At 41.4% G+C, this 26,993-nt stretch overlaps 3 protein-coding genes and 2 long non-coding RNA genes across 5 annotated transcripts in view; 4 read left to right on the top strand and 1 right to left on the bottom strand.

Annotated features, from left to right (window-relative positions):
* Positions 1–15,540, bottom strand: part of LOC138973378 (uncharacterized) — a 17,160-nt gene extending 1,620 nt beyond the window's left edge. Inside the window, exons 1-2 of the long non-coding RNA XR_011457996.1 lie at positions 14,993–15,540; positions 5,506–5,710 (exon numbers count right to left, since the gene is read on the bottom strand). This is a non-coding gene — a long non-coding RNA (uncharacterized lncRNA). The remainder of the gene's footprint in view (positions 1–5,505; positions 5,711–14,992) is intronic.
* Positions 1–23,514, top strand: part of LOC138974342 (uncharacterized) — a 36,549-nt gene extending 13,035 nt beyond the window's left edge. Inside the window, exon 8 of the mRNA XM_070347063.1 lies at positions 23,117–23,514. The gene's annotated coding sequence lies outside the window, so the exon portion shown is untranslated. The remainder of the gene's footprint in view (positions 1–23,116) is intronic.
* Positions 1–26,993, top strand: part of LOC138973392 (uncharacterized) — a 107,538-nt gene extending 80,545 nt beyond the window's left edge. The window contains exon 2 of the long non-coding RNA XR_011458002.1: positions 26,570–26,993. This is a non-coding gene — a long non-coding RNA (uncharacterized lncRNA). The remainder of the gene's footprint in view (positions 1–26,569) is intronic.
* On the top strand, positions 1,233–2,947 carry LOC138973377 (uncharacterized). The gene is made up of 3 exons (XM_070346094.1): positions 1,233–1,500; positions 1,851–1,941; positions 2,289–2,947. Exons 1-3 carry the CDS (start codon positions 1,451–1,453, stop codon positions 2,589–2,591), a joined length of 444 nt encoding a protein of 147 aa, XP_070202195.1. The 5' UTR covers positions 1,233–1,450; the 3' UTR covers positions 2,592–2,947.
* On the top strand, positions 19,774–23,214 carry LOC138974346 (uncharacterized). Its single transcript, XM_070347064.1, has 6 exons — positions 19,774–19,798; positions 20,035–20,085; positions 20,405–20,516; positions 20,745–20,824; positions 21,139–22,002; positions 23,117–23,214. The coding sequence occupies exons 1-6, from the start codon at positions 19,774–19,776 to the stop codon at positions 23,212–23,214; spliced, it is 1,230 nt and encodes a 409-aa protein (XP_070203165.1).

A 26,993-nucleotide genomic window follows, 5' to 3' on the forward strand; every position in this document is an offset into this window, starting at 1 on the left:
TGTGTGTGTGTCTGTCTGTGTGTGTGTGTGTGTGTGTGTGTGTGCGTTTTTGTGCGTGTGTGTGTGTGTAGAGCGATTCAGACCAAACTACTGGACCGATCTTAATGAAATTTTACATGAGAGTTCCTGGGTATGATATCCCCGGACGTTTTGTTCTTTTTTTCGATACCTTTGATGATGTCATATCCGGCTTTTTGTAAAAGTTGAGGCGGCACTGTCACACCCTCATTTTTCAATCAAATTGATTGAAATTTTAGCCAAGCAATCTTCGACGAAGGCCGGACTTCGGTATTGCATTTCAGCTTGGTGGCTTAAAAATTAATTAATGACTTTGGTCATTAAAAATCTGAAAATTGTAAAAAAAAATGTGTTTATAAAACGATCCAAATTTACGTTCATCTTATTCTTCATCATTTTCTGATTCCAAAAACATATAAATTTGTTATATTTGGATTAAAAACAAGCTCTAAAAATTAAAAATATAAAAATTTTGATCAAAATTAAATTTTCGAAATCAATTTAAAATCACTTTTATCGTATCCCTTGTCGGTTCTGATTCCAAAAACATATAGATATGATATGTTTGGATTAAAAACAAGCTCAGAAAGTTAAAACGAAGAGAGGTACAGAAAAGCGTGCTATCCTTCTCAGCGCAACTACTACCCCGCTCTTCTTGTCAATTTCACTGCCTTTGCCACGAGCGGTGGACTGACGATGCTACGAGTATACGGTCTTGCTGAAAAATTGCATTGCGTTCAGTTTCATTCTGTGAGTTCGACAGCTTGACTAAATGTTGTATTTTCGCCTTACGCGACTTGTTTGTGTGTCTGTTCATGGACTGAAACTCCTGCGGTACACTCGTGTTTTATGGATGAGTGTGTGTTTGTGTGCATGACCTGTTTTTACCTCGCTATATAGGCAGCCATACGACGCTTTCGGGGGAAGCATGCTGGGTATTTTCGAGTTCCTATAACCAACCGAACGCTGACATGGAATACATGATCTTTTTTCCGAGCGCACTTGGTCTTGTGCTTGTGTGTACAGACGAAGGGGGATAAGGCACTAGCAGGTTTGCACATAAGTTGACCTGGGAGATTGGAACAATATCTACCCTTAACCCACCAGGCGCGGCCGGAAATGGAACCCACGACCTTCCGATTGGAAGTCAGATGTCTTATCCATTAGGCCAATGCGTCCTCCACACGGCCTTTCCAACCAAGCTCTTTTCTCTCTAACCTTCACCGGGCTTCGTGTTTGATACCCCGATTATGGCATCCTGGGTCCTACAGGACCCATATTTTTCAAAGAAGGATAAAACTGTTTATACTGATTCGGATGATGTGGGTACCACAGGACCCATACTTTTTAAAGAAGGTTGCACAGAGTCATTTGCCTTGGCGATGTAATTCGTTTGTTTCCGTGAGTACTGATCATCGTGACACATGACAAAATGGCATCAGCAAGCAAGGCAAACCTCGAGGAAGCTTTCAGAAATGTTGGGTAAGCCATTTTAAATCCTTTGTTGTCTAAACTTCGTTGGTACTAGAAAATGAACGGCACTGTAATAAAGTACTTTCAACAAGTCAGAACATGATCTCTTTGTGTACTTGGAACTATTTATTCATTTGGGTGTGATAATGAGATTCCCATGTGCTTCAGTTATTTAGCTGAGCTCGAAAAAAAAATATCAACGTGCTGCGCGTACTGTCTTGTGTTTTATAGACTACTTTGTAGATGTACAGTGATGATCAGTGATGCATGGTGAATACAACGTCCTAGTGAGTTAACACCATTTTCACCCTAATGTTAGTTCTGATTTCACCAATATTTTACATCCTTTGTGTCTGTAGCGCGGACGTGCCAAAGGGGATGGTGCATATCCTGCACCACGTGGGTTCCACCAGGCAGGATGTGTACAGGTCAATGTGGAGCAGCCTCATAGTAAGTTAGTTTTACTGTTTTCATTTATACAAAGTGTACTGTTTGTTGATGGCACAGAAGTGTTTATTTATTCGATATCTGGCCTTCTAATTGGAGACAAAGAATGTGTGCAAAAACGTAGATTATCATGTGGTCATTTTGATATTCACACTGTATACCAAATAAGTTCTCATTGCAATGATACTTGATATGTTGCACACACACACACACACACACACACACACACACACACACACACACACACACACACACACACACACACACACACACCAGAGAGAGAGAGAAAGAGAGAGAGAGAGTGAGTTTTCTGACTCGTAACTGAAATTACTGTGATTTTTTTTATACAGTACGTTGGGAAACTGTCGACGTCTGGAAAGAGGACACTGGTGTATCCCACCCGCGTCGCTGGGGCCGATTCGCCCGGCCCCTCGTCCATGGGTTCTACTGTTTCGTCAAAGGGATTTCCGGCCACAGGATTTCTTTCGAGGGATCGTGGCACTTTCAAATCGTTACCATCGACTTCCAGTTCGCATCCTACGGGAGTTCCGGTCGTAGGTGGTAACGGCAATCCGTTTCCTGCCTACGCTTCCGCTCAGGCGGTTGCGGACGGTGGGGGACAGGATGGGTTAGCTTTCAGAGCTTGCCCTTAAGCAGGGTCAGAAGAAAGGCGGTTCCACGCAGTCTTCGTCTTTTCGTGGCTCTGGGCAAAAGACGCGGTCGCATAGGGGTGGCAGCCGTTCTCGCCCCTATAATAAGAAGCCTTCCTTCGGGAAGAAGGGGTCAGGTGGTAAACCTAACCCCCAATGAAGGCTCCCCGATCCAACCACTCCTCTAGCCCCTACCCCTTTGGTAGCGGGCGGCCTCTCAAGGGCCGTTCCAGCTTGGTTGTCTCTCGCGAGCAGCCCTTGGGTTATGGGAGTGGTTCGATCGGGGTTCCGGTTGCTCTGGTTAGAGGACAAGGCTCCTTTAACCAGAACAACACCCAGTTTCAGGTTTCCCGCCGATCCGGAGGCATGTGCCGTCATTCAGGCGGAGGTGCTGCTGCTTTTGCAGAAGCATGCGATAGAGGAGGTCATCGATCGTCGATCCCCGGGGTTTTACGGGAGACTGTTTGTCGTCCCGAAAGCGTCAGGGGGTTGGCGACCGGTGTTGGATCTGTCTCCCTTGAACGGCTTTCTCCGGAAGGTTCCGTTCATGATGGAGACTCCAGCGTCTGTCAGGGAGGCCCTTCGTCCGTTGGACTGGGTCACTTCCATCGACCTGACAGACGCATACTTCCATATTCTGATGCACAGGTCAGATCGAAAGTGGCTGCGGTTCCTGTGGGGCGACAGGGTGTTCCAGTTCAGGGCGCTGCCGTTCGGGCTCTCGTTAGTGCCTTGGATCTTCACCATGATAGTGCGCCAGCTTTGCGCTTTAGTGCGGCAGCAAGGGATTCGTCTCAGAGTTTATCTGGACGACTGGTTGGTCCTGAATCAGCTAGAGTCCCTGTGCGATCAGCACACCCGGATAGTCTTGCAGACTGCGAGAGACTTAGGTTTCTCCGTGAACCAAGGGAAGTCCGACTTGGTTCCCTCTCAGCAGTTTACGTATCTGGGCATGGTGTTCGACACCCGAGCTTGGACTGTTTGTCCCGCCCAGCGGAGGATAGACAAGCTACAGGATCTGGTCAGGTCCCTGTCGAGCCTCCGCCACGCGCCAGTCAGGGTATTGGCTTCACTCCAGGGCCAGATGGAGTCGATGTCTACCCTGATTCCGCTGGGCAGAGTTCACAAACGCCCGTTTCAGGCGTTTCTGAACTCTGCCTGGGATCCAGCCTCTCAAGGTTGGAATTTGTCTCTTCCCCTTCAGGGATGGTTCCTGGAGTCAACGAGGCAGTGGTTGGATTCGGCCTGGCTGACTCAGGGCGTTCCGATTTCACTGCCCCTTCCGGAGTTGCATCTCTTTACCGATGCTTCTCTTCAGGGTTGGGGAGCTCATCTGGAGGGGAACACAGCTTCCGGTCTTTGGGACCAGGCTCAGAAGTTGTTGCACATCAACATTCTGGAATTGGAAGCAGTGCGCCTCGGGCTTCTGGAGTTTGTCGCCTCTCTGCGAGGCAAGCAGGTGTTGATCCACACGGACAACACCACTGTGGCCGTGTACCTGAACAAGCAGGGGGCACGCGCTCGCTAGTTCTGTCCAACAGAGCATGCGAGATTCTCACTTGGGCGTTCCATCAGGGGATAGTGATCTCAGCGAAGTACCTTCCGGGGTGCCTGAACATCTTGGCAGATTCGCTCAGTCGCTCATCGCAGGTACTGCACTCGGAGCGCACCAGGCACTGCGGCGTCTTTGGACGCAGGTGGACAAACCCCTCTTGGATCTGTTCGCCACCCGGTTCTCTCGGCGTCTCCCAGTCTTCGTGTCTCCGGTACCGGACCCGGAGGCTTGGGCGGTCAACGTCATGGGAATATCCCTTTATCACTGCTGCGCTTAAAAAGTGTGGGTCCTGTGTTACCCACATCATCCGAATCGGTATAAACACCTCCATCCCTCTTTGAAACGTATGGGTCCTGTAGGACCCAGGAAACCAGAATCGGGTATATCAAACGACGTCATTGCTGATTGTTTTCTAATTTGACCGATTGACTTAAAATTTGGGTCATAGGAAGCCATGCAGGTGGCCGAAGAATACACCAAATTTCATTAAAAAATTCGTATTAGCACTGGAGTTATGGTCATTTTTATGTGCCTCTGGGTCCTGTAGTACCCAGGAAGCCCGGTGAAGGTATCGTTCCTTACCCCTTAGGTTGTTCCTCTTGACAAATTCATATTCAATAGTGTATATCTCCATTAAAATAAAACCACTAAGTTTATTTCAAAGTGCGACACTGAGAGCTAAAAACATTACCCCTCAGTGGAATAGTGAAATGATAATTATCTCGTAAAAATACATAATACGTTTGCATAAAATGCCTTAGTTGGATAAAGACTACGTCACAGACTTCAGAGCTATTAAGACACCTGACAATATATATGTAATCCGACAGTGAATTACAAACTACACTACATGTATTAAATCCACGCTCAAGCCTGTAACTTGTTAATTGGTCATTCTCAGAGTCATAGTCCAAAAGCGTGACATGGACCTTAACAGATACAGTTTAAATAAGATCGTTGAAAACTGGCTATGCAACAGCTAGACTTGGGTGTGGAGTAACTATAAATTAAAAAACAAATTAAAAGAAACTGTTCTTTTTTCTTAGCAGGGGGGTTGTGTCAGGATTGCCGGTGGTGTAGTGGTAATGCGAGTGGTAATTGTATTCTAGCCAAGTAAGCAGGCACGCACACATACACAACCAACATCGACAATAAGGTCGATAAGGACTCAAACGAGAAATTTACATAAACAAGTGTATACACAGGAAGTTGAACATATACAAGTTAAATCACATGAGGACAAACGGATCACATGTAAGAATCGGTGCAACGACAGTCGACGTCAGCTCACGTCGAACCCTTCGACCACACCTAAAACTTGAAGGGGGTACGGCATACGAGTTCAAAGGAATGTCACTCAACTGAATTCCCCGGGACATTCGGACGTCTTCAAAGAGCGAGCCCACCAGTCCGGCCCGTGGCTGGGTCTGTCATTATGCATCTCGATTGGATGAAGGTTCCGCCGCTGTCGTAACAAGAGACAAAAGCCAGCAGGGACGAAGAGTGCGTTGAAAGGACTGGAGCTCGAGTGATGAACTTGCTCAAAGAGGAGATTGAGAGCCTGCAACTGAAATGCCCCGCAGTAATAATCATGACTCGTTCCAATATCATTTTAACAAAGTCAACCTACCATTTACGAACCAAAGTTCTGAAACACTTATTCCGAGAAAAAAAGGGAAACATTTCAACAACAACAAAACTCCGCACACAGCCATAAACGCTATGCAAGAAAACGAACGAATTAAATTGAACTGACAACAACAATAAAGGGCTAAAAGAGAACGGCACCGGTGGCGTCCGCAACGCGCACGTGGACCTTAAAGAGAACAGTTTCAAAATCATATCACTCATACAAGTAAAAAAAAACTCACAACAATGCTTTTAAAGGGAAATGACAATACAATAAAAGCACGACACATTCAAAGAGAGGACAGCGTGGACACAGACGAGACAAACAGGATAGCGCACGTGGAAACATTACGGGGGAAAGGGTGGCCGAGTGGTAAGTGCACTTGCCTCGGAAGCGAGAGGTTGCGAGTTCGACCCTGGGTCGGGGCGTAAGCAATTGTCTTCCCCCTTTCCTAACCCAGGTGGTGGGTGCAAGTGCTAGTCTTTCGGATGAGACGAAAAACCGAGGTCCCTTCGTGTACACTACATTGGGGTGTGCACGTTAAAGATCCCACGATTGACAAAAGGGTCTCTCCTGGCAAAATTGTATAGGCATAGATAAAAAATGTCCACCAAAATACCCGTGTGACTTATAGGCCGTAAAAAGTAAATATTCGCCGTAATGGCTTGAGATTTACTGGCCGATGTGAATGCGTGATATATTGTGTAAAAAATTCCATCTCACACGGCAGAAATTAATATGTAAAGCGCTTAGAGAACGTCAAGCGCTATATAAATCTCCCATATCAATAAAAATGTCCTAACAGAATAGCGCACCGGTTTAACCACACGCGTGTGAATGCTAAACGAAACAATTGACATATATATTACCCATATATGCATACGGCTCGTGACAATCTCAACAAACCCAGGGCAGAAAAAGACCATTCTCCCTGTTGCCGGCTACAGCCCTCCTTTTCCTTTCCGGACAGGTAAAAGAGAAAAAAAAGAAAGATTTTGGCTGGCCACTGCACCAAACCTGACGGTCCCAGGTCACCTTCTCTCTCGGCGTGTTGACAGATATCTGGGCTGAGGGGTACGAACCGAAAGTGGGTGCCACCAAAACGAGAGAGAACAAACCGCGGTGTCTGATTGGTTGAAATCACAACAAATGTCAATTTCAACCAATCCAACACGTACCGCGACTGGCTCCCACCCGGTTGGTGACTTTCTCTTGCACCTCGGCCCTGGACCCGTATGCTTATGGAGGAAGTTCGCGACAACTCCCAACGTTTTGAGTGACATTGGAAGTACTTGCCTTACTTTCGTATGCATGGGCCGGAAGAAGGGCTTACTTCGAAGCAAAACGAGGAAGTAACTGATGGTAGTTTGCGACTACTTCCAAAGTTTTGAGCGACCTTGGAAGTACATCCTCACTTTTGCATGCATGGGACGGAAAAAGAACTTACTTTGGAAGCAAACGAGGAAGTAAGTGAGGGTAAATGTACTACAGCGAGAACGAGGAGTAAACACGCTACTTCTAAAGTTTCTCAGTGCAAAATGGCAGGACTTTTCTTCGGTTTTACATATAAAAAAAATAATGCAGCGTTGTTCGCCTATGGAAAGCGTTCTGTGGCATACATACCAATGCTTGTTGAATAAGGGTTTCACTAGCTGTTAAGGGATTCTAAATTGCTTACTGCACATTTCTCCGACGTCAAAATTAATGTTTGTTTGAGACGCGTCCCCATAATAAAATCCTTAATCGTGTATAAGTGATTGCAAAGTGAGATGCGGGCTACTACATAACTAGTTCAACAGTAAAATACAAAATGATCTTATTTCACACCGTAGCTTGCTATTCGTCTGTTGTTTTTTCCTGTCTGCAGTTACGCTCGACTGCGATCAACAGAATGTATGGGTCATCAAAGCAGATTATAAGGCCGTTGACACAAACAGCGGGGCTTGTAACGAGACAGTCAGTCCGGAGGATTTGCAGTACGTTTACAGCGACTGTGCGAAAGATGGGACCAAACAAATCACTTGTACTGTTCCATCTGGGAAGGAGTTGATGGCAGAGGCGGAATGCGTTAAAGGTATCAATGTAATTGTTTATGTCTAAAATTATAGGCAGAATTTCGTTTAAGCATTAAATGTAGGCAATTATTAAAGTTCAGGAAGAGGCATCCGTGACTTTTTTTTTCGTGATATGGTTATTGAAACTTGAATTAAAACCCCACATAAACAATGACAGACAAAGTAGATTTCACACAAAGTGTTATCTTTTCTTATTTTCTTTTTGGGGGGCACAATGTATGTTTCACATTGAGGTACGTATACATATGAAAAAGCTAAAATCGTTTATGCATTTTAAATGTGTAAATACAGCAGTATTTGACATACAGTATCCTTTTTCATTTTCAGGGCCAATTCTTGATCCCTGTCGCAATTTCACGTACTCAGCACCAGATGATGCGGCCTTCAGTAAAGTCTCTAGGGCTGCCCGTGGTTCCGGGCATTTTCTGTGTCAGTGCACCATAACATCAACCACACCACAGGATTTTGATCTAAAGGCGCTGAATTTATTCCTGTTTCGCGACAAGAGCAAGAATAGAACTGTTTTGAGCGTGCGAAACACAGCGACCAATGAACTATTTGAAGAACAGTTACAACTGTTTCCTAGACTAAACAAGATGACAAATGTGTCCAAAATTGTGGTTCGGTTTAAAAACCAAGATTCTGACTTGCACGTCCGACAGATGCTCTCAATTCAAGGTGCAGTGCATCGTTAGTTTTCTTGTAATTTGATACGGAAAATGTGACGAGTAGTAGTGTAAATGTCAATGCGCTTCTTTCGAAAACAAAACTACAGGCACAAAGAGACTCTCAGACATTCAAACACACACACACACACACACACACACACACACACACACACACACACACACAAACACACACACACACACACACACACACACACACACACACACACACACACACACTCTCTCTTACTTGTGCTTGCTTACGTGTCTTTGTACTGATGTACTTTGAAATAGGCAGAGAGCTATAGCCATAACAAATATAATTCACAAGCAACGTTTTGAGGGGAACAAAAAACAACATATAAAGAAGTCAAATAGGACAAATACATACATAATTGATAAATGATAATTAAATTAGTAAGTAAATAAATGAATAGATTACTGAATAATATACACGACAATTTATTCTTGATAAGTAAATTATAAACAAATGGAAAGAACATTTAATACAAATCAGATACAAATATCTGTGACTTGTGACATCTGAAAGGGAAACAACCTCAGGTATTTGTTGTATGTGTTGCAGCCAAGAAAGGGTTTGAGCTACAGTGTAGTGAACGCGACCTTCCTTCAGAACGTAAGTATGACACTTGCTTCCGACTGTAAGCTTACAGTTTTTTTTTACTCAACCATTTTGACAATGTATGTTATAACCAATCTGTTGCATTAAATTGCAATCACCATTGAAGAGTTATATTTGTTAAAATGGCAGAGACTTTTTGACTTTGGGGTGGTTTTTGTACTTGTGGCCATTGGCCCATGTACAAACCAGGGAAAAGGGGATGTGGGTTAGAAAAAGCTACATTCACTTACATTATACACGTATTACTCATTGGCCCTCACGGTGTATTACGTAATCATTTACAACTACAACGGTACTATCTCAAACATGTCAACGCTTCAGCATGCAGTTGTCGACGTTTTATAGCATGGAAAATGAACTCTTTTTTTATTTTTATTTTTTTTTAATCTTTTTTTTTAATTTTTTTATTTTTTTTATTTTTTTTTCACATAGGATAACGAAAATAGCAAGTGTCCAATTGAAACCATCTCAACGATATCATTTACACACGCGCATATAAACAGACAATACAAAAAAGATAAAGAGAAAAGAGAGAGAAAGAAAGAGGAGTGACAGAAGAGAATAGGGATCAGGGAAAGAAGAGAAAGAGGATAGCGAGCGGTGACCAGGCTTTGCAGTTTACCTACACAAATAATTTTACCCCCCCCCAAAAAAAATAATCATTCAAACGCATGCCTGTACAGACTCCAGTTTCTGTTGAAAGAAGTTAACTTATTGTTAACCAATGCATTGTGCTTCTCTGCCAAAAATCTTTGTTTTAGAGTTAAAACAAGAACCTGAAAATGGGGGCAGGTCGCACGTATTTTAGATGTATAAATGTGGTATTTTGCGATTAGAAGGAACAAATCAAAGGTTTTGTCCGTCACACAGTTTGTTTGGTAGCCACAGATAATAAGTTGCTTATACAGTCTAACATTAGTACAATGTACAAAATTGTCTCGCATCCACTGAAGGAAATCATTCCAAAAAGCCTGTGTTTTTGTACAGTCCCAAAAAAGATGTTCTAGCGTTTCCTCCTGCTGTCCGCAGAAAGTACAAATAGGAGATTCAACAATTTTTCTCAGATGCAAAAAACGCTGGGTGGGTATAATTCTATATATCAGTCTATATTGAAACCATCTGAGACGTACGTCCTCAGTTGTTCTTTTAATTTTTAGAAAAACCTTATTGACATCTACATTACAGTTCAGTGCAGCTGACCACTTTTCAATACATTTCAGAGGATCAGTACTCTTAATCAAATATCCATAGACATGTTTAAAACCACCACTAGCCAAGCACTGCCAAACACATGGGTCACTTACCAAAAAGTTATCACAAAAGTCAATTTCTAGCTTACATTGATACTTCTTAACAGCCCGTACTATTCCTTGATATAACAAAAAATTAACAGTCACATTTGGGTATTTTCTGCTAAATTCATCATAGGTCAAAAATCCATCTTCCTTCAGCAAGTGACCAACAGAAACAATACCACATTGTGCCCAGCTTCTAAGAAACAACACCTTCTTGTCTCTGCATATATTGATATTATAAAAAAGACATTCAGATACAAAGTCATGAAAAGAGGATGGAATACATTTGTTACACACTTTTTTATAATGTTTAAAAACATCAACCCAAAAAGGATTAACAATTCTTTGCATCAGTACATTTGCAAACTCGCCCCCACGTTGTTTCACAACTCGGACAGCAGGACATAATGCATAGAGAATTTGTGTAATTTTTCCATCATCATGTAAAACTTTCATTAGCCAGGTTATCTTCAATGACGATAGAAAAACTCTCACGTTAACCATTTTAAGTCCCCCCTCTTCGTATGCCTGATACATAGAGGTTCTTTTGATTTTGTCAATTTTCCCGTCCCAAACAAAATTAAACAGTAGTTTCTGTAGATTAGCTAGAAAATCCTCATCTGGGTCCGGCAAATTCATAAATAGGTAGGTAAGTTTGGACAATGCCAAAGTCTTAATGACTGTTATTTTTCCGAAAGGGGTTAAATTCCTTCTGGACCACGAGTTGAAAATTCTCTTAATCTCCACAAACTTGTTTTCATAGTTTAATGGAACAATTTCCTCGATGTTTGTCGAAAACCAGATACCCAAAACTCTGAAAACAGTGGGATTCCAAGCAAAGTTATACTCTGGCATAAACTTAACGTTAGAATTTTTAGAGGCTCCTATCCACACTGCTGACGACTTGTCATAGTTAATAACTAGACCTGACAAAGAAGCAAACGTCTGTAATGTTTTTACACATGCACAAAAAGAATCTTTGGTGCCATCAAGAAAAAAGGTAGTGTCATCAGCATATTGTGACAATAAAATTTCAACATCAAAAAAATTCAGTCCCTTGATTTTTGGATTCTGACGCATCATTATTGCCATAATTTCGGCACAAATTAGACAAATATAAGGAGACAAAGGGTCCCCTTGACGGGTTCCTCTCTCCAGGTTAAACCACTCTGAATATTGTCCGTTTACTGCTACACATGATTTACTATTTCTGTAAAAAGTTAATATCCATTTTTTTTATATCATTTCCGAAGTTAAATTTATTCAGTGCTTTTTGTATAAACGACCATGCAATGCTATCGAAAGCTTCAAAGTCTACCATTAACAGAAGGCCATCAGCTTGTCGTTCATTAGCATAAATAATAGAATCATAGAGTAAACGAATATTTTCGCCTATATTCCTACCTTGCATAAACCCTTTTTGATCTTCATGAATTATGGTTGGGAGAACACGTTTCAGCCTTTCAGCAATGCAGGTGGAAGCTATTTTGTAGACAGTATTTAAAAGAGTAATAGGACGCCAATGTTTTAGAAACCTTTTATCTTTCCCTTCTTTGGGTATACAGGTGATCACACCTTGACGTTGTGTTACCGACATTTCACCTTTTCTAAAACCTTCATTAATTGAACGAAGCAAGAAAGCACCTAGATCAATAAAGAAAAATTTAAAAAATTCTGCTGAATATCCATCCGATCCGGGGCTTTTATCGTTTTTAAGTTGTTTTACTGCTTTGACTAATTCTTCTTTACAAATAATACCTTCAAGTCCATCACGTTCTTCCTCAGTCAAAACAGGATGTTCTAAGTTATTAGGAATGTCTTCATTCGTTATATTATGTTTCCTCCGAAAACGGCGTATGGCTGCCTAAATGGCGGGGTAAGAAACGGTCATACACGTAAAATTCCACTCGTGCAAAAAACACGAGTGTACGTGGGAGTTTCAGCCCACAAACGCAGAAGAAGAAGTTATATTATGTTCCCTTGAAGCATACAACTGTGCATAGAAGGATTTAACTTCTTTAGTAATCTCATCACTGTCACATAAAAGTTCGCCATTGTCCTTTTCAATAAAGCACATAGCCTTTTTGACAAAGTTTCTTTTTTCAAGACTACAGAAATATTTAGAATTTTTTTCACCATCTGCAATCCATTTTGCTCTTGATCTAACAATCAACCCGTCTACTTTTTTCTGTCTTAACTGAAACAACTCTTGCCGCTTCTGTTCCAAAATAATTACATTCTCATCATTTAGATTACTTTCTAAAACCTTAATCTCATCCATCAGATCAATCTCCCTTCTGCAATTTTCTCTCTTTTTCTGCGCTGCAAACGACATAGTTTTACTTCTTATCTCTAAAAGTAGCATTTCGAAAAATAGTTGATCGTCAATAGTTAACTGTAACTCCTCATCATCAATCTCTGCAATGTTAACTGTATCATACACAAGAACAGCATACTGCTTTTTAACCTCTAAAATACATTCCTTAATTAAGCGAACATAATCAATATCTTTTAATAAACCATTATTAAATTTCCAAAAGGATCTATGCCTTTTAACAACATCAGTTTTAAAACTCAGAGATACAACAGAATGATCTGAGCAATATCCAGGTGCGATATTAACATCATCCACAACAAGACCAAGTTGTTCAGAGACAGCAAAATAATCAAGCCGGCTTCTCTGTGTGCTATTAGTTCTTCTCCAAGTATACTTTCTCACATCACCATGAATAGCTCTAAAAATGTCAACAACATCATGCTGTTCAAAAAAATCAGTTATTTCTTTTCTACTCCTATTTCTATACACATTGTTTGGATTGTTAGAGTCCAGTTTTGGATTCAAAGGAACATTCCAATCTCCCCCCATTACTATCAGTTCATTATCTAACAAAATAACACTGTTGAACAGATCAAGAAAAAACTCAGGATGATCTCCACTACTGGGACCATAGACATTCACCACTGTCATGCGTTTATTTAGAAGTTCAATATCTAACAAAATGTACCGCCCCGATTCATCTTTTATGGTATTGTGTAATTTGTATTCAAAATTATTTTTAAACAAAATCGCTACTCCCCTACTAGCTGAACTATCTCCGTTAACTACAACATCAAATCCCCACAGTGATCGGATGCAATTTTCATCTTCTGTTTTCCAATGTGTTTCTTGCAACATAAAGATATTATTATCAGAATTTCTCAAAAAGTCAAATAAATCTTTTCTTTTCTTATAATCATTTAGTCCATTTACATTGAAAGTGCAGATCCTCAGTTTTTCACAATTGCTTGCCATCATATTTCATAATCGGGTATAGCCAACAGTTACAGAGAATATTTATAAAAAAAACAAAAAGCAAACACAGTATACTCCTGCACTCACATAAAGAAAATAGAGCATACACGCTATGTAATGCACTTCTGCAAACACAACCCTGTAATAGATTAAACCAGCAGTCAGCGTACAAACACACACATGAATAATTTGACCTAGTAAACAAAAATGTGTAAACTTGCACTCACACAGATCTGAAAAAACAAACAAGTCAAATATACTTTCACAAGCACAGCACTGCAACAGAAATAAACCATGATCAGAGTGTACATGCACACCTAAATATTCAGACCTGGACAACAAGTAATGTAGACATTTGCCCATATGCTCTAAGGAAAAGTCACACCTGCCATACACACATTCACAGAAACAAGCCTGCAACAGAAGTAAGCCTTGATAAAGAGACAAAAGCACACCAAAATAAGCAGACATAATAAGTGGGTCAGGTACACATTTGCACTTACACAGATCAAATAAACCAAACAAGTTGTATACACCATCACAAACATAACCCTGCAACAGAAGTACACCATGGTAAAGATAAGCAAACAAAAGCACCCACACATATCTAGGCATAAATGACATGTCAGGTACACATTTGCACCTACACAAATCAAAAATAGCAAACAAGTCATGCACACACCCACCAACATAACCCTGCAGCAGCTTTGGGCAACAATCAGCATACCAATGGCAGTATTCACATAGATTGGCAGATATGCATGCACATGCAGCAAACAGATATTGAACACACTTGCACTTACACAAATATGGTAAAACATTTAACCACACACAAACATCTCCATGAAGTAGATGTAATCCACAGTCAGGATATAAATGCACGCATGAATATTCAAATACAGGAGACATGTCATATACACACTCACCAGCAGAGTGCAAAAACAAATTCATGCACAAGACCCCAATCAGAAATTCAGCAATCAAATCCATCTTCTGAACATGCGGGGAGAAAGAATCAACACAAAAGGCGGAATATACACATAACAACAGTTAAGTAACACACATGTAGGCCTAACTTGGTCGCACCTGGTCACCATAGAGAAAAAGGAAAATATAAGAAGCCAATACAGTGACAGAAAGAGGCACAATGACAGTGACAGAAAGAGGGAAAAGAGAGAATGGCAGGAGAAAACAGCTGACAGACACAAACACAGGGACATGTAAAACACATGGAGAAAAAAGAACATACTTTCCGGATAGAGCTATCACACCTCCATCTTGAAAAATCGTACAAATCCGTAAACAGACACATTATGTAACACACACAAAAGACAGCTTCATTGTAAATCCAACGTTCCGCGGCCGAGCACAAAGTGAAACTGAAGCATTGACTAGGCCTACACAGAATGCAGCGAACGTTTATCATTGGCTAAGACAGTCACATGGTATGAATGTTTACATACACGCTGCATAACACGCTTCAGCACACGTTTGTGATCAGTTGTCCTGTTTGTCTGGTGTTTTGTCTTTGCTTCCTTGTTTTGCACTGTCTGATTGTTTCTTTTGTTTCTTTTGTTCAATTTCTTTCTTTTTACGTTGCTGGAAACGGCGCTGGGCTGGAGTAGAAGCAGCGGCTGGGTCATTCTCAGGGATGGGGGGTAGTCTGTTCAGGTCTGCTACACGTTCAACACGGTGGACTGCGCCGGCCGCGTCTTTAGCGAAGATGGAACCCTCTGAGGTCCAGGCCTCACGGGTGCCAGGGTGATCGAGCGTGCACTGGAAGAGGATGTACTTTGATTTGTTGAGGTCTTCGACGATGACGACTTTCGGCTGCACATTCTTGAGGAGTTTTCTGTTCTGAATAACTTCACGCTTGTTTTTTCGTGAAACGAATTTCACAATGATAGGCCTGTTGAGACCTGCCTTTCGTTTGCCCACACGGTGTGCTGCCTCAATTGTGCCATGGTTTGATGTTGGTCAGCTTCAGTTTGTCATGGAAAACTTTCAGAACTTTTTCTTCACTTTCTTCACCCGTCTCAGCATGGTCAGAGGGCTCTTCAATGTACAGTAGTTTGACATTGTTTCTGCGAGAATATTGTTCGTTTGCCTCTACCCGATCATAAGCAAGTTTAGCGTAGTACTGGACCTCGTGTAACTGACTCTCTGTGTTTTCTTGCTTTTTCTCACACGCTTTGAGTTGCTTCTTCACATTGTCATTTTCTTGCTTTAGATCAAACACCTCTCCCTCCAGTTTTTCCACATTGAGTGCCAAGCTGTCAAATTTACGATTCACACTCTTCAGGTCTTTTCTTACAGCTAGCAGTACTGACATAAGATCCTTGTTTGAACATTCTCCCACCTCCATGTCACTGTCACCACTCTCAAGACCGGTACCACTCATTGTATTCAAGTCATCGTCCTCACCACCCGATGCTGTCATACTGTCACTCACATCATTATTTTTCCGGAGAAAAGAGTCTACAATTGAAGGCTGAGACAACCGCGAATTTATCACTTTCTGTTTTTTCTGTCGCTTCGGTGGCTTGGGCGTAGAAGTAGACTGAGTGTTAGATAGGCCTATGTCACCTTCACCACTAGTGTCAGCTTTGCGTCGCTTCACTGATGCAGACCGGCTACGGTGCATGGCGGATCACTCACTCATAACACATCATGCATTGACAAGGTTCGTGTCTTTCAGGAAAAGTACGATAAAATTCACATATTCACGTCACATTTTTAGTAGGAGGATTACGACAGCCCAGAGGACTATCAGTCCATGTTACTAGAGCCCTAAACGACTTGAAATAGACGTTTTTACATCGTAGATGTTGAGAGCTCACAAAAAGACGTCCTCTCTACATGGGCCCGGAAGTGACGTCCCAGGAAATAGAATGTTATATATATATATCATATCTGCAACATTCCACTATATTCCATAGTGGGGTACAAAGGTCGACAGCAAAATCATCATACTGATGCACAGAAAACTACATCAATAATTTAATAGTATGTTACTGAATACTATAATATTAACACTTTCTACCCCACCTATGTTGACCACGGTTTTTTTTAGCCGAGACCAGCTGTGCTGCAGCAGGTCACTCAGAAATGTACTAACTGTGTAGAACTGTGTATCAACACGGTGGAATGCAGGCGTTAGATGGACGTTACAGGAAGCAACTGAAGCTAAAAATCTGAGCGATATATATATCCGTACCTGGTCAGATAGAGCCAAATGAGTGTGGGAGACAATGAGTTAACAAGTTCTAGTGAAACACATCCACAATGACACACAACAGCCTGTAATATTGATAACATTGCACGAAACCAAATACTGTCGGGGAGGAATGAAATACAACATACTCTACATGTACTAATTCCACGCTTACGTTTCTATTCTCAGCTCAGCTCGACTGCCCTTCACAGAATATATGGATCACCAAAGCAACTTACTCGGTCGTTGACCCAAACATGGGATGCGTAACGAAAAACGGGGTTTGTGGGCAGACCGTGAGTTATCGGAAGTTTTTCTGTTTCTCGTACCGTCAAAACCCCTGTCGGACCCTTCCTGAATATGAGCCCTGGCCTCGAACCCCGGCACACGCGCGCAGCGTGAAGCAAAACAACTTCGGGTGGCGTGCCTATGGAAAGCATTCTGTGACAGGTTGGCATTTGACATTGGGAGGACATTAAGTCATTGGCACTTCAAGGACATGACAGAAAAAACCTGAAAGTGACGCATTCAATAACCAAGCATTTAGACTGTAAAAAGCAAGTATGCTTCCACGGTCATGACAGGATGACATTGCGTTCATGTTTGTGATTATGCAATGGAGAAAATCCCCAATTGTGTTGGGTAGAGACGCAACATCCATGACACCACGTCCACTTCTGAGATTCACGATGCAGATTCCGACAAAGAAAACGATCACTCTAGTACCCCAAGCCGTGTTTGTGTCGCAGTCATGTGCACACATAACGTGTACCTGCAAGGAAGTGTGTCATACATTGTCATTATGCGTCCAGGAGTGGTTTTCTGTGTCGGGCACTTCCCTGACACGATGCCTCGACCGAAGAGCATTTTGCACCCGGCAAATGTCTCCATAACACAACACTTAAAAAACCCGAATAGTTTCTGCATACACACAAATGCTTTTCAACTGTACACTTTGTTTGCACTATTTACTCGTAGTAAATTGGAAATGAACGCGGGATTTTTGCCAAGAGAAGAATGTCACAACAGGGCTGCTTTTAAGCAGCTGATTTGCATCAAACTAAAGTGGCAAACAAGTGAACAAGTAAAAACTAGTCAAATATGGTTGGAAGCGTATAATTTTATTGTTTCAGGCACACAAAAGATGCAACATATTCTTGATTTGATAAAAACTGATGGTTGTATTTCTTTCTTGAAGTAGTTCACCCCCATCTGGTACAGTATTCTGAGAATGACCCTAACACTTTTCTGTTTTCAGGTCAGCTGGACTGCCCTTCACAGAATATATGGATCACCAAAGCAAATTACTCGGTCAGTGACCCAAACATGGGATGCGCTACGCAAAACGGGGTTTGTGAGCACACCGTGAGTCCAGAAGATGTGCAGTATGTGTACAATCACTGTATGGCAGAACAGACGAACATGATCACGTGTACCGTGCAATCTGGGAAGAACGTGACAGCAGAAGCAGAATGCGTAGAAGGTAGCAATGCCGGTTGTTCTTTGCTCTTAGGCCATAGTCGTTTCATAGCAAATACACGCAAACGCAAATGAGATATTATATTGCTTTTTGAGAGCACGTGTATACGCTTTGGTTGTTGTGCTCCATTTGTTAAATTGATTGTATGCGGCATTAATATCTGTACTTTTTGGAATTCATTGTTTAAACCAAACGCAAAAGGCATGCAACACGGATTTTCTGGAAGTTAAATAACGTGGGGTATTGTTCAATACTATTTGACAAAATGAATATGATAAGATTTTAAACATACCTCGGTGTGTCCATCTACATATGATAGCACAAGAAGGGAGGATATGTTAACCCGTGATTTGTAAAAATGTAAAAACATTTGACAAATTACGTCGATACTAAAACCGCGATTTGTATATGAGAGGAATGTCTTATGAATTGTATGATATTATTCTTGTGCCAAAAATTGAACATCTGGTATATGTTGTCAAGATGTAAAAATAAAAAACACACACACCCCAAAAACAACAACAAAAAAACAACCCACCTTAGACTGATCATGACTATGTTACATTTCAGCAGTGTTTAAAATGGTGTGAATCTTTATCTTTACACAGGAAGCATTTTTGATGCATGTTTCAATGACTCGTACAACCAACGAGCTGGTGCCGCCATAGGCAGATTCTCCCAAGCTGGTTCGCGGCCATATAACTGTGAGTGCATTATCACATCGACCACTCCACAAGATTTTGATTTTGAGGCGTTAAATTTCTTCCCGTTTCACGACAAGAGCAAGAAGGGAACGTTTCTAAAAGTGTCGAGCATAGCAACAGGTGCACACTTCGAAGAACAATTCCAGCTGTTTCCAAAACTACACAAGATGAAAGACGTATCGAGATTAGAGGTTTTCCGGCGCGCCAGATCCTCTCTATAAAAGGTAAGGGACCGAAAGGAATTGTGTCTTATTAGACGAACAATCTAACACGCACACACACAAACAAATACAGACACACACACACACACACACCCACACCCACACACACACACACACACACACACAAACACACACACACATACAATCACACAATCAAACACACACATGCACTGAGAAACAATATTGAAACATTATTTGTTGAAAAAGTCCTCGACTTCTTCTTATTCCCTCTCTTTCTAGCTCTGGCTCTGCCTCTGCGCTCTGTCACTCTCCCTGTCACTGTCTCTGTCGGTCTGGTTTCTCTCTCTCTCTCTCTCTCTCTCTCTCTCTCTCTCTCTCTCTCTCTCTCTCTCTCTCTCTCTCTCTCTCTCTCTCTCTCTCTCTCTCTCTCTATTATTACGTCGAGATATAATGCCACACATACATAATTATGTTCGTTAGTTCTTTCTTATGCGTTAATTGCCTTCACATTTGTGTTTCATCTTGACGTGGTAAATGACATAATCAAATTGTAATATATAAGCTTGAATGCTTCATGCTCGTTTTCGCTTTATTGTGTCAAACTCTATGATAAGAAAAATACGCAAGGCTCAAATACAAATTGTTCATGCCTGGGCGGTCCATAACGCCCGACATTGCAGTTGTGTTTAGTCTTTGCAATCTATGTTACAGCCATCCAAGGATTTGAGCTACAGTGCGGCGAAAGAGACCCACCCCCAGATTGTAAGTGTGACATTAGGTTTGGGAAAGCTTTTTTGCAACCACAATCATACTAAAACATTATGTTCAAATATGTTCACGTCTTCTTTAAGATTGAAAGCCGAATGGAAGACTAGAGGAGAGAGAGAGAGAGAGAGAGAGAGAGAGAGAGAGAGAGAGAGAGAGAGAGAGAGAGAGAGAGAGAGAGAGAGAGAGAGAGAGAGAGAGAGAGAGAGAGAGAGAGAGAGAGAGAGAGAGAGAGAGAGAGAGAGAGAGAGAGAGACCAATACACAATCGAAATATAACCACGAAGCATCACATGTTTGTTTTTTTCCATTCCAAGCGGCAGATGTTGAGGAACGTCATTCCATCATTCCTTACTGGACGATTGCCATCAGCATAACTGTTCCTGCGTTCGTCTTTCTGGTTGCAGTTGTTGCTTTGGTTGTAAACAGGTGCGTATGTGTGTGTGTGTGTGTGTGTGTGAGTGTGTGCCTGTGTGTTAGTGTGTGTGTATGTGTCTGTGTGTATCTGTGTATGTGAGTGGGTGTCTGTGTGTGAGTGTGTGTGTATGTGAGTGTGTGTGTGTGATATTGTTTTTTTCCGTGTCAATCTGTCTTTTTGTCATTTCAATGTACCCGCTACTACCGAAACGTTATACTGTGTTGCTGTTAATTTTGCAGGCGAAAGCGAAGGTCCCAAAACTCACCTGTTGACGTCATAATCGCTGAGCCAATAGCTTCTACTTCATCCCACCACCCGGGTAACATATTTCATAAACACAGATATAACTCAACCATAGCAAAACTTATTTTTGAAATGTGTCCGCTTATCCATTTGCCCAGCGTTTTAGCACAATTTTGATTCTGTATGTGTGTGTGTGTGTGTGTGTGTGTGTCTGTGTGTGTGTAAGTGTGTGTGGGTGTGTGTCTGTGGGTGTGTGTGTATGTGTGTGTGTGTGTGTTTGTGTGTACGTGTGTGTGTGTGTGTGTGTGTGTGTGTGTGTGTGTGTGTATCACTGTCGCCACTTCAATACATATCTTGAGAATTTTTTTTATCTTCTTATAATGTTTGCAGAAGAAACCATCAGCATTCAAGTCTGCGATGACGAGAGAAGAAGCTGGCGCCGATTCTGTCAAGATTCTGCCGCTGCACAAGCTAGAGATGAAATACGCGAGAACCCTGTCCAGCTCTGCCAGCTCTGCCAGTTCTGCCAGCAACGTGTGGTCACGAACAAAACAGTCCAGGCCAGTCGCCAAGAGTCTGAGGAGAACTGCACCGCGGTTGAGATCCACAAAGACCCAGTCGAGAGAAACATTGGGACCCAGAGCTCTGAGGAATCTACTGTTGGAATAAACATGAGCGTTCAAGCCCACAAAGAAGGCATGGCCGATCCCAAGAAGAGCGGCAAGAAGATTCGAATCCATGATGACTCCACGCACGAGAGCCATGCCTGCAAGAAAGCCTCGAACAAAGATCAAGACCCTGAAATCGTTGAAGAACAAGCGACAAGCCCGTCTGGCGCCTCAACCGTCGCTGAACCAAACATAAACAGCGCCGGAGCTGTGTACTGCAATGCACCTGAACTGACATTGTCAAAAGGAAAGAAGACTCGACTTCATGATGACTCCACACATGAAGGCAAAAGGACCCATGCCTGCGAGAAAACCACAAACAGAAATCACAGCCCCAGAAACCCAGAAGGACCAGGAACAAGCAGCGACAGCGTCGGAGCTATGTACTGCAATGTACCGCGGCAAGAGGCAAAGGCTGAGATCAATACCTACGACAAATGCAGATGGAGCAAGACTGGGGAGCATGTCTACGACAAGTACACTGACAGACAAGGCCAAGCTCAAGTCTATGGAAGCGGACCTGATGATTACGAGATCCTTGATTTGCCTGCAAGTCACCCACGACGATGCCACAAAAAGAAGAAAGGTATGCTGGATTTATTTTGGAACATGTACGGCAGAATCTTGGGGGGGGCTTTGTTTGTGTGACATGTTTCCTGGATAGTGTAAATTGCTTGTTTTGTTTCTGCTTTTAAGTGTACTATCATACACAAGTGTAAACTTTACAAAACAGTTTGACCAATAAGCTTAAGTTTGAATCGTTTGTGCCAATGGCTATACTCTGGTATAATTTTGTGTCTGTTCTTTTTTTAAGGGGGTGGGGGGGGGAGGAGGAGAGTGGAAGGGAGATGGGGTGGAGCTGCTGCTTTTCCTTGTTTTCTTACATTCTATATTTATGTTGCTCTTCTCATTTATTTTAAAGGTCCTTGTCTACATTTTTATACCGAAATCGCCATTTGACCATTAAAATGCAGAGTTTATTATCTACAAATATCAACAATACACCCCCTTTCGATCAGGAAAGACGAAGCCAGTGTAGCCGTTTGAAAATTCATTGTAGTATTCCAGCGTAGTACTCATAGTAGGATATCCTTATTTGGAAAATGTCAAGCGCAAAACTCCTCTCAAATCCCGTGCATTTCGTGCGTTTAAAAAAAAGCGTGGACAGCGCTCCAGTGTCAAACTGTTGCTGCACTTGTTTGGGTGTGGCTATAAGCATAGTGACATGAATTTGATTGGTCAGTATTTTTAGGCAAAGCACATGTTCTCAGCAAACAGAAAACAAAATATTGGAAGCGTGAGTCACGCTACCCAAAAATAAAATCTTTTTTTACATTTATTTTTTTTCTATAACTTTTTTCCCCATGGTTCATTCATCATCTGACATAACTGTTTAGTGCAATCTAACCATAAGATTATTGAAAAAAAGCAAAAATGTAGACGACCACCTTTAACACTTAATAAGTCTCGGATTTAAATAAAAGCACACACACACGCGCGCACACACACACACACACACACACACACATACACACACACACACATACACACACACACACATACACACACACACACACACACACACACACACACACTCACTCACTCGCACACACATACACACACACTACTCCCTCCCTCCCTCTCTTAAGCTCTTTTTTGAAGGAAATGACACTTCATCATGGTTCATTTGGTTACTTCAGACACACCACCAAACACAAAAAGTTCACGCCAAGCCCAGGGTGCCGAGAGCCTACCAGATGACTATCTTCATCCAACTGCTAAGTCGCTATCCAAGTGAACCGACAAACACCAGGACCTCAGGGCAGCCTTCATATGTTCTCTTACCGGTATTCTATGACTGTCGCTAACAAGTCACACTGCGTCGTAGTTCCACTGAAATCAAACACGCTGATGAATGACTGCAGCCTGTTGTCCTGATCCCAATAAATCTATTTTAGTTAAAATAATAATGTAAAAATAGCTATTGGCTGTCAGTCGATCCAGTGAACGTTTGTGCCTTACGACCCCTGAATATAGCCCGCACCAACTGATAACTGTCTCCACCACACACAAACGTGGCACAGTGACTCTAACTCATTGAGGGGGGGGGGGGAGGAGGGAGGGTGCTCACTGGACGGTGTCGTGTATTGAAATGCAAATCCAAGATAGAGATTTTGGAGTCCATTCCAGCAATTCTGTGCAAGCATGGTGCATGACATGGGGGAGAACTGGGCACATATCATTGATAAAATAAAACAAGTCCTCTGGTTTAAGATGCATGTACGTATATGTGTAAATATGCCATGTGAAGTCGTTTGCTTTGACACGAATTGTAATTGCAAGCTGTTTTAGCCTATCTCCTAGCATTTTATTGTGAAACTAAACACTTTGATAAATAAAACAAATTATTGTGACGAATGTCGCACCCAAATTAAAGCAATAATTCCCATTTCGTTTATTTCGAACTTTCTAGCCAGTTATAATGCTGTTCACTTGACTTTCTGGATCACAATAAAAAAGGAAAGAAAGGTAGGTTGTTGGAACGTTTGTTATTGACAAAACAATACATTCACAAATACATCGACCCAACGGTCTTTACAGTGCACAGACAAACAATGAGTAACAAGAACCTAGCTTGATCGAATGTGTCAGTCGCTTGTTGGGAAAGTCCCAAGCGAATCACGTTTGGATTGAAGATGTATTACCTAGGGATCACGTGACCGCCGCTCAAATAAAGGTACCCTCAAAATCAACTAGACAAAAACGGAAAGGACCAAGTAAAATCGACGAAAAATTATAATAGGCAAAATTTTGCAACGTTTACATACGCGAAGAAAGTCAAATTAATTATCTACCCAGACCATGTTGTTTTGTTGAGCTAGCTTACGTAGTTTGTGTGCTATGCTATTCCTACTGATGCAGGTGTCGATCGCATGAGCGGTTTTTGCGTCAATTTTGAGGAGTATCATGGAAAAAGCGCTGTATTTCAGCGATGACTTGGTCGATTGATTTGAAACTTTCCGAATATTTTGCCTAAATAATAAACGTACTTCGAGTAACATTTGGATTGTTACAGGTATTCGTGTGATTTTCTGTCGATGTTTAATTTGTCTCTTCCGTTTTTGTCCGGTCGATTTTGAGGGTTCCGTTATTTGAGCGGCGGTCACGTAATCCCTGTAAAATAAATCTTTAATCCTAAAGGTGATCAACAATTTCAAGTGGACGGCCTTAACTGGCATGGAAAGTTTGAATGCAATGAAACGGGAATTATACGCTTAAATTTGGATGCAAAATATGTCGCAATGATTGTTTGGCTAAGTTTATATGTAAGTTTTCTGTGGAAGAAAACAGATACGAATAACAGATGTACAAAATGTAGAATGAACATAATGTTAAACAAGTTTGAATGTGACGAAGTTAATGATTGACATTTCCACGAACAATAGGTTTCGGGATCGGAATGATGAAGACATTGAATCAAAATTTATTTACATGGTTTATGTTAACGATTGAGAAAATAACTGCTTTTATGTTACCCTGCTAGTTAAAGGGCTTGGGGTTAATAGGGTTAATATGTAATATATTTTGGAAACAGGTTTCATTTAATTGTTTTGCAATATTATGTTGGACTGTGTTATCTTCTCAAAATAATTTCAACCATGACGAAACACGCAGAAGAGAATATTTTCTTGAAATATAATGCTAAAAGCAATATTAAGTTGCATAAATGTTTTGTGTCTGTTTGTACTGTACATAATGTAAAATAGTCTCGATCAAATATTGAATAAGCCAGTACTCTTATGGTACTTGCAAATGTTTTCAAGAACAAAAACAATTGAGAAGTTTAAAACGAATTTGTATACAGTTTGGAGACGTTTGCATGTGTGTTACATTGGTGCACAGTCTTCTGATTCTTTCTTTTCCTAAGTAACCAATGTGTTTGTAAGTATGTATTACAACTAAGTCTGAGGATTCACGTGTGTTTCCTGAAACATAACTATAAAATGTTTTTGCGTCATAAGTTGATATCTACTTAATTTCGGTTGTACATGTACATACATTTTAGCAGCAAACAATCACACACAACAAACAAACAGTCAAACAAACAAACAAGCAAACGAACATCCGGATATTCAAACTCACAAGCAAACCCAGTCATTGCAAAGGTTTCTTTTGGTTTCAGCTCTTAAATGTACCACCATTGCCCTAGTTAACTCCATACATTCCTATATATACCGAACAGTCAGCAATCGGGACTTGTCCTTTTCCCTGCATTTGTCGCATGCTTGGCACACGTTGCAAAAATATCACCAACTGCAAAATCAACATCCGTGCTGTAGATTGTCTGCTTATTTATTTGTTCACTAGCTTCTTTAGATTTGTTTTCAATAATGTTGCTTTCTTTTACGTTTATTAAGGAAATAAATTGGTAAAAACCCAATTTGACTGTCGATTGTGTGTGTATGTGTGTGTGTGTGTGTGTGTGTGTGTGTGTGTGTATGTTCGTGTGTGTGTGTGTGTGTGTGTGTGTGTGTGTGTGTGTGTGTGTGTGTGTTTGAACGTCTGTGTATCTGAGTCTGTATTTATTTGAGTGTGTGATTGTGTATTGGAATGAACGATTTGAGGAAGAGCTACTAACAAAGAAAAACAACCAAAGTAAAATAGAAACAGACCATTTACTCCCCATACCTAATCGTTGTCCTACAATTTGAGTAATTTTAGCTGAATGTGTAGTTTTATCCTGAATTAAACGTTACAAAAAACCAAAAAAACTAAATATATATATATATATTTCGGAGGGTAGCCTACCGCAGCGGCCTGACATCCTTCCCTGGAGTGTCTGTAATATTTGTGAGCGTGCCCAGGTGTCTGACCAACACTGGGGGCTCATTGATTCGACAAGTCTGGCGGCGGAACGAAGTTCAGGGGTGGATGTTGCAGAGAGTGCTGGAAAGGGGCGGCGTGAGAGCATACTGGGAGAAGGAACAAGAAAAAATAAAAACAATAGCTGTGTTTTTTTGGAGGGGGGGGGGGGGGGAGGGGGAGGGGGGGGGGGGTTAATGACAAGCAACCAAACAAATAAACGACAAGATTTTTCAACATGAGACCGGTTAGTCACATATGTGACAGTCCATCACAAAATCAGTCTTAAGTCGAAATTTGGATGATTTGAGTTAGTTATTATTTTGAAATTGTTAGTCTTTCCTGGATGTTTAGAAAAAAAAATTAAAGCTCTAGGTCAATAAATAACGATATTACGGCCATTTTTATGAAAGAAGTTGACCGGCGGCCATTTTGAGAAATCGGGCTTGAAAGTTTTGGAAGGCACCAGCTTCACATTTTCCTTAGCAACGGGGGTTGAAAATTAACCTCACCCTTCCAAATGTTGCACAAGTGTACTTTGATCTTTCATGCATCATTTAAATGCAAAACGAAGGGTTAAAAGAACAATTATCACCATTTTTGAAGGCTTTGTTTACATCATACATGTGGAGGAAAACGGTCAAATACAGGTCATACACATCAGCAAACATTTTCACTGTCATTATCAGGAATAAAGAGGTTACATGCATCTCA

Source organism: Littorina saxatilis, linkage group LG8 (genome assembly GCF_037325665.1).
Source record: "Littorina saxatilis isolate snail1 linkage group LG8, US_GU_Lsax_2.0, whole genome shotgun sequence".
NCBI lineage: Eukaryota > Metazoa > Mollusca > Gastropoda > Littorinimorpha > Littorinidae > Littorina > Littorina saxatilis.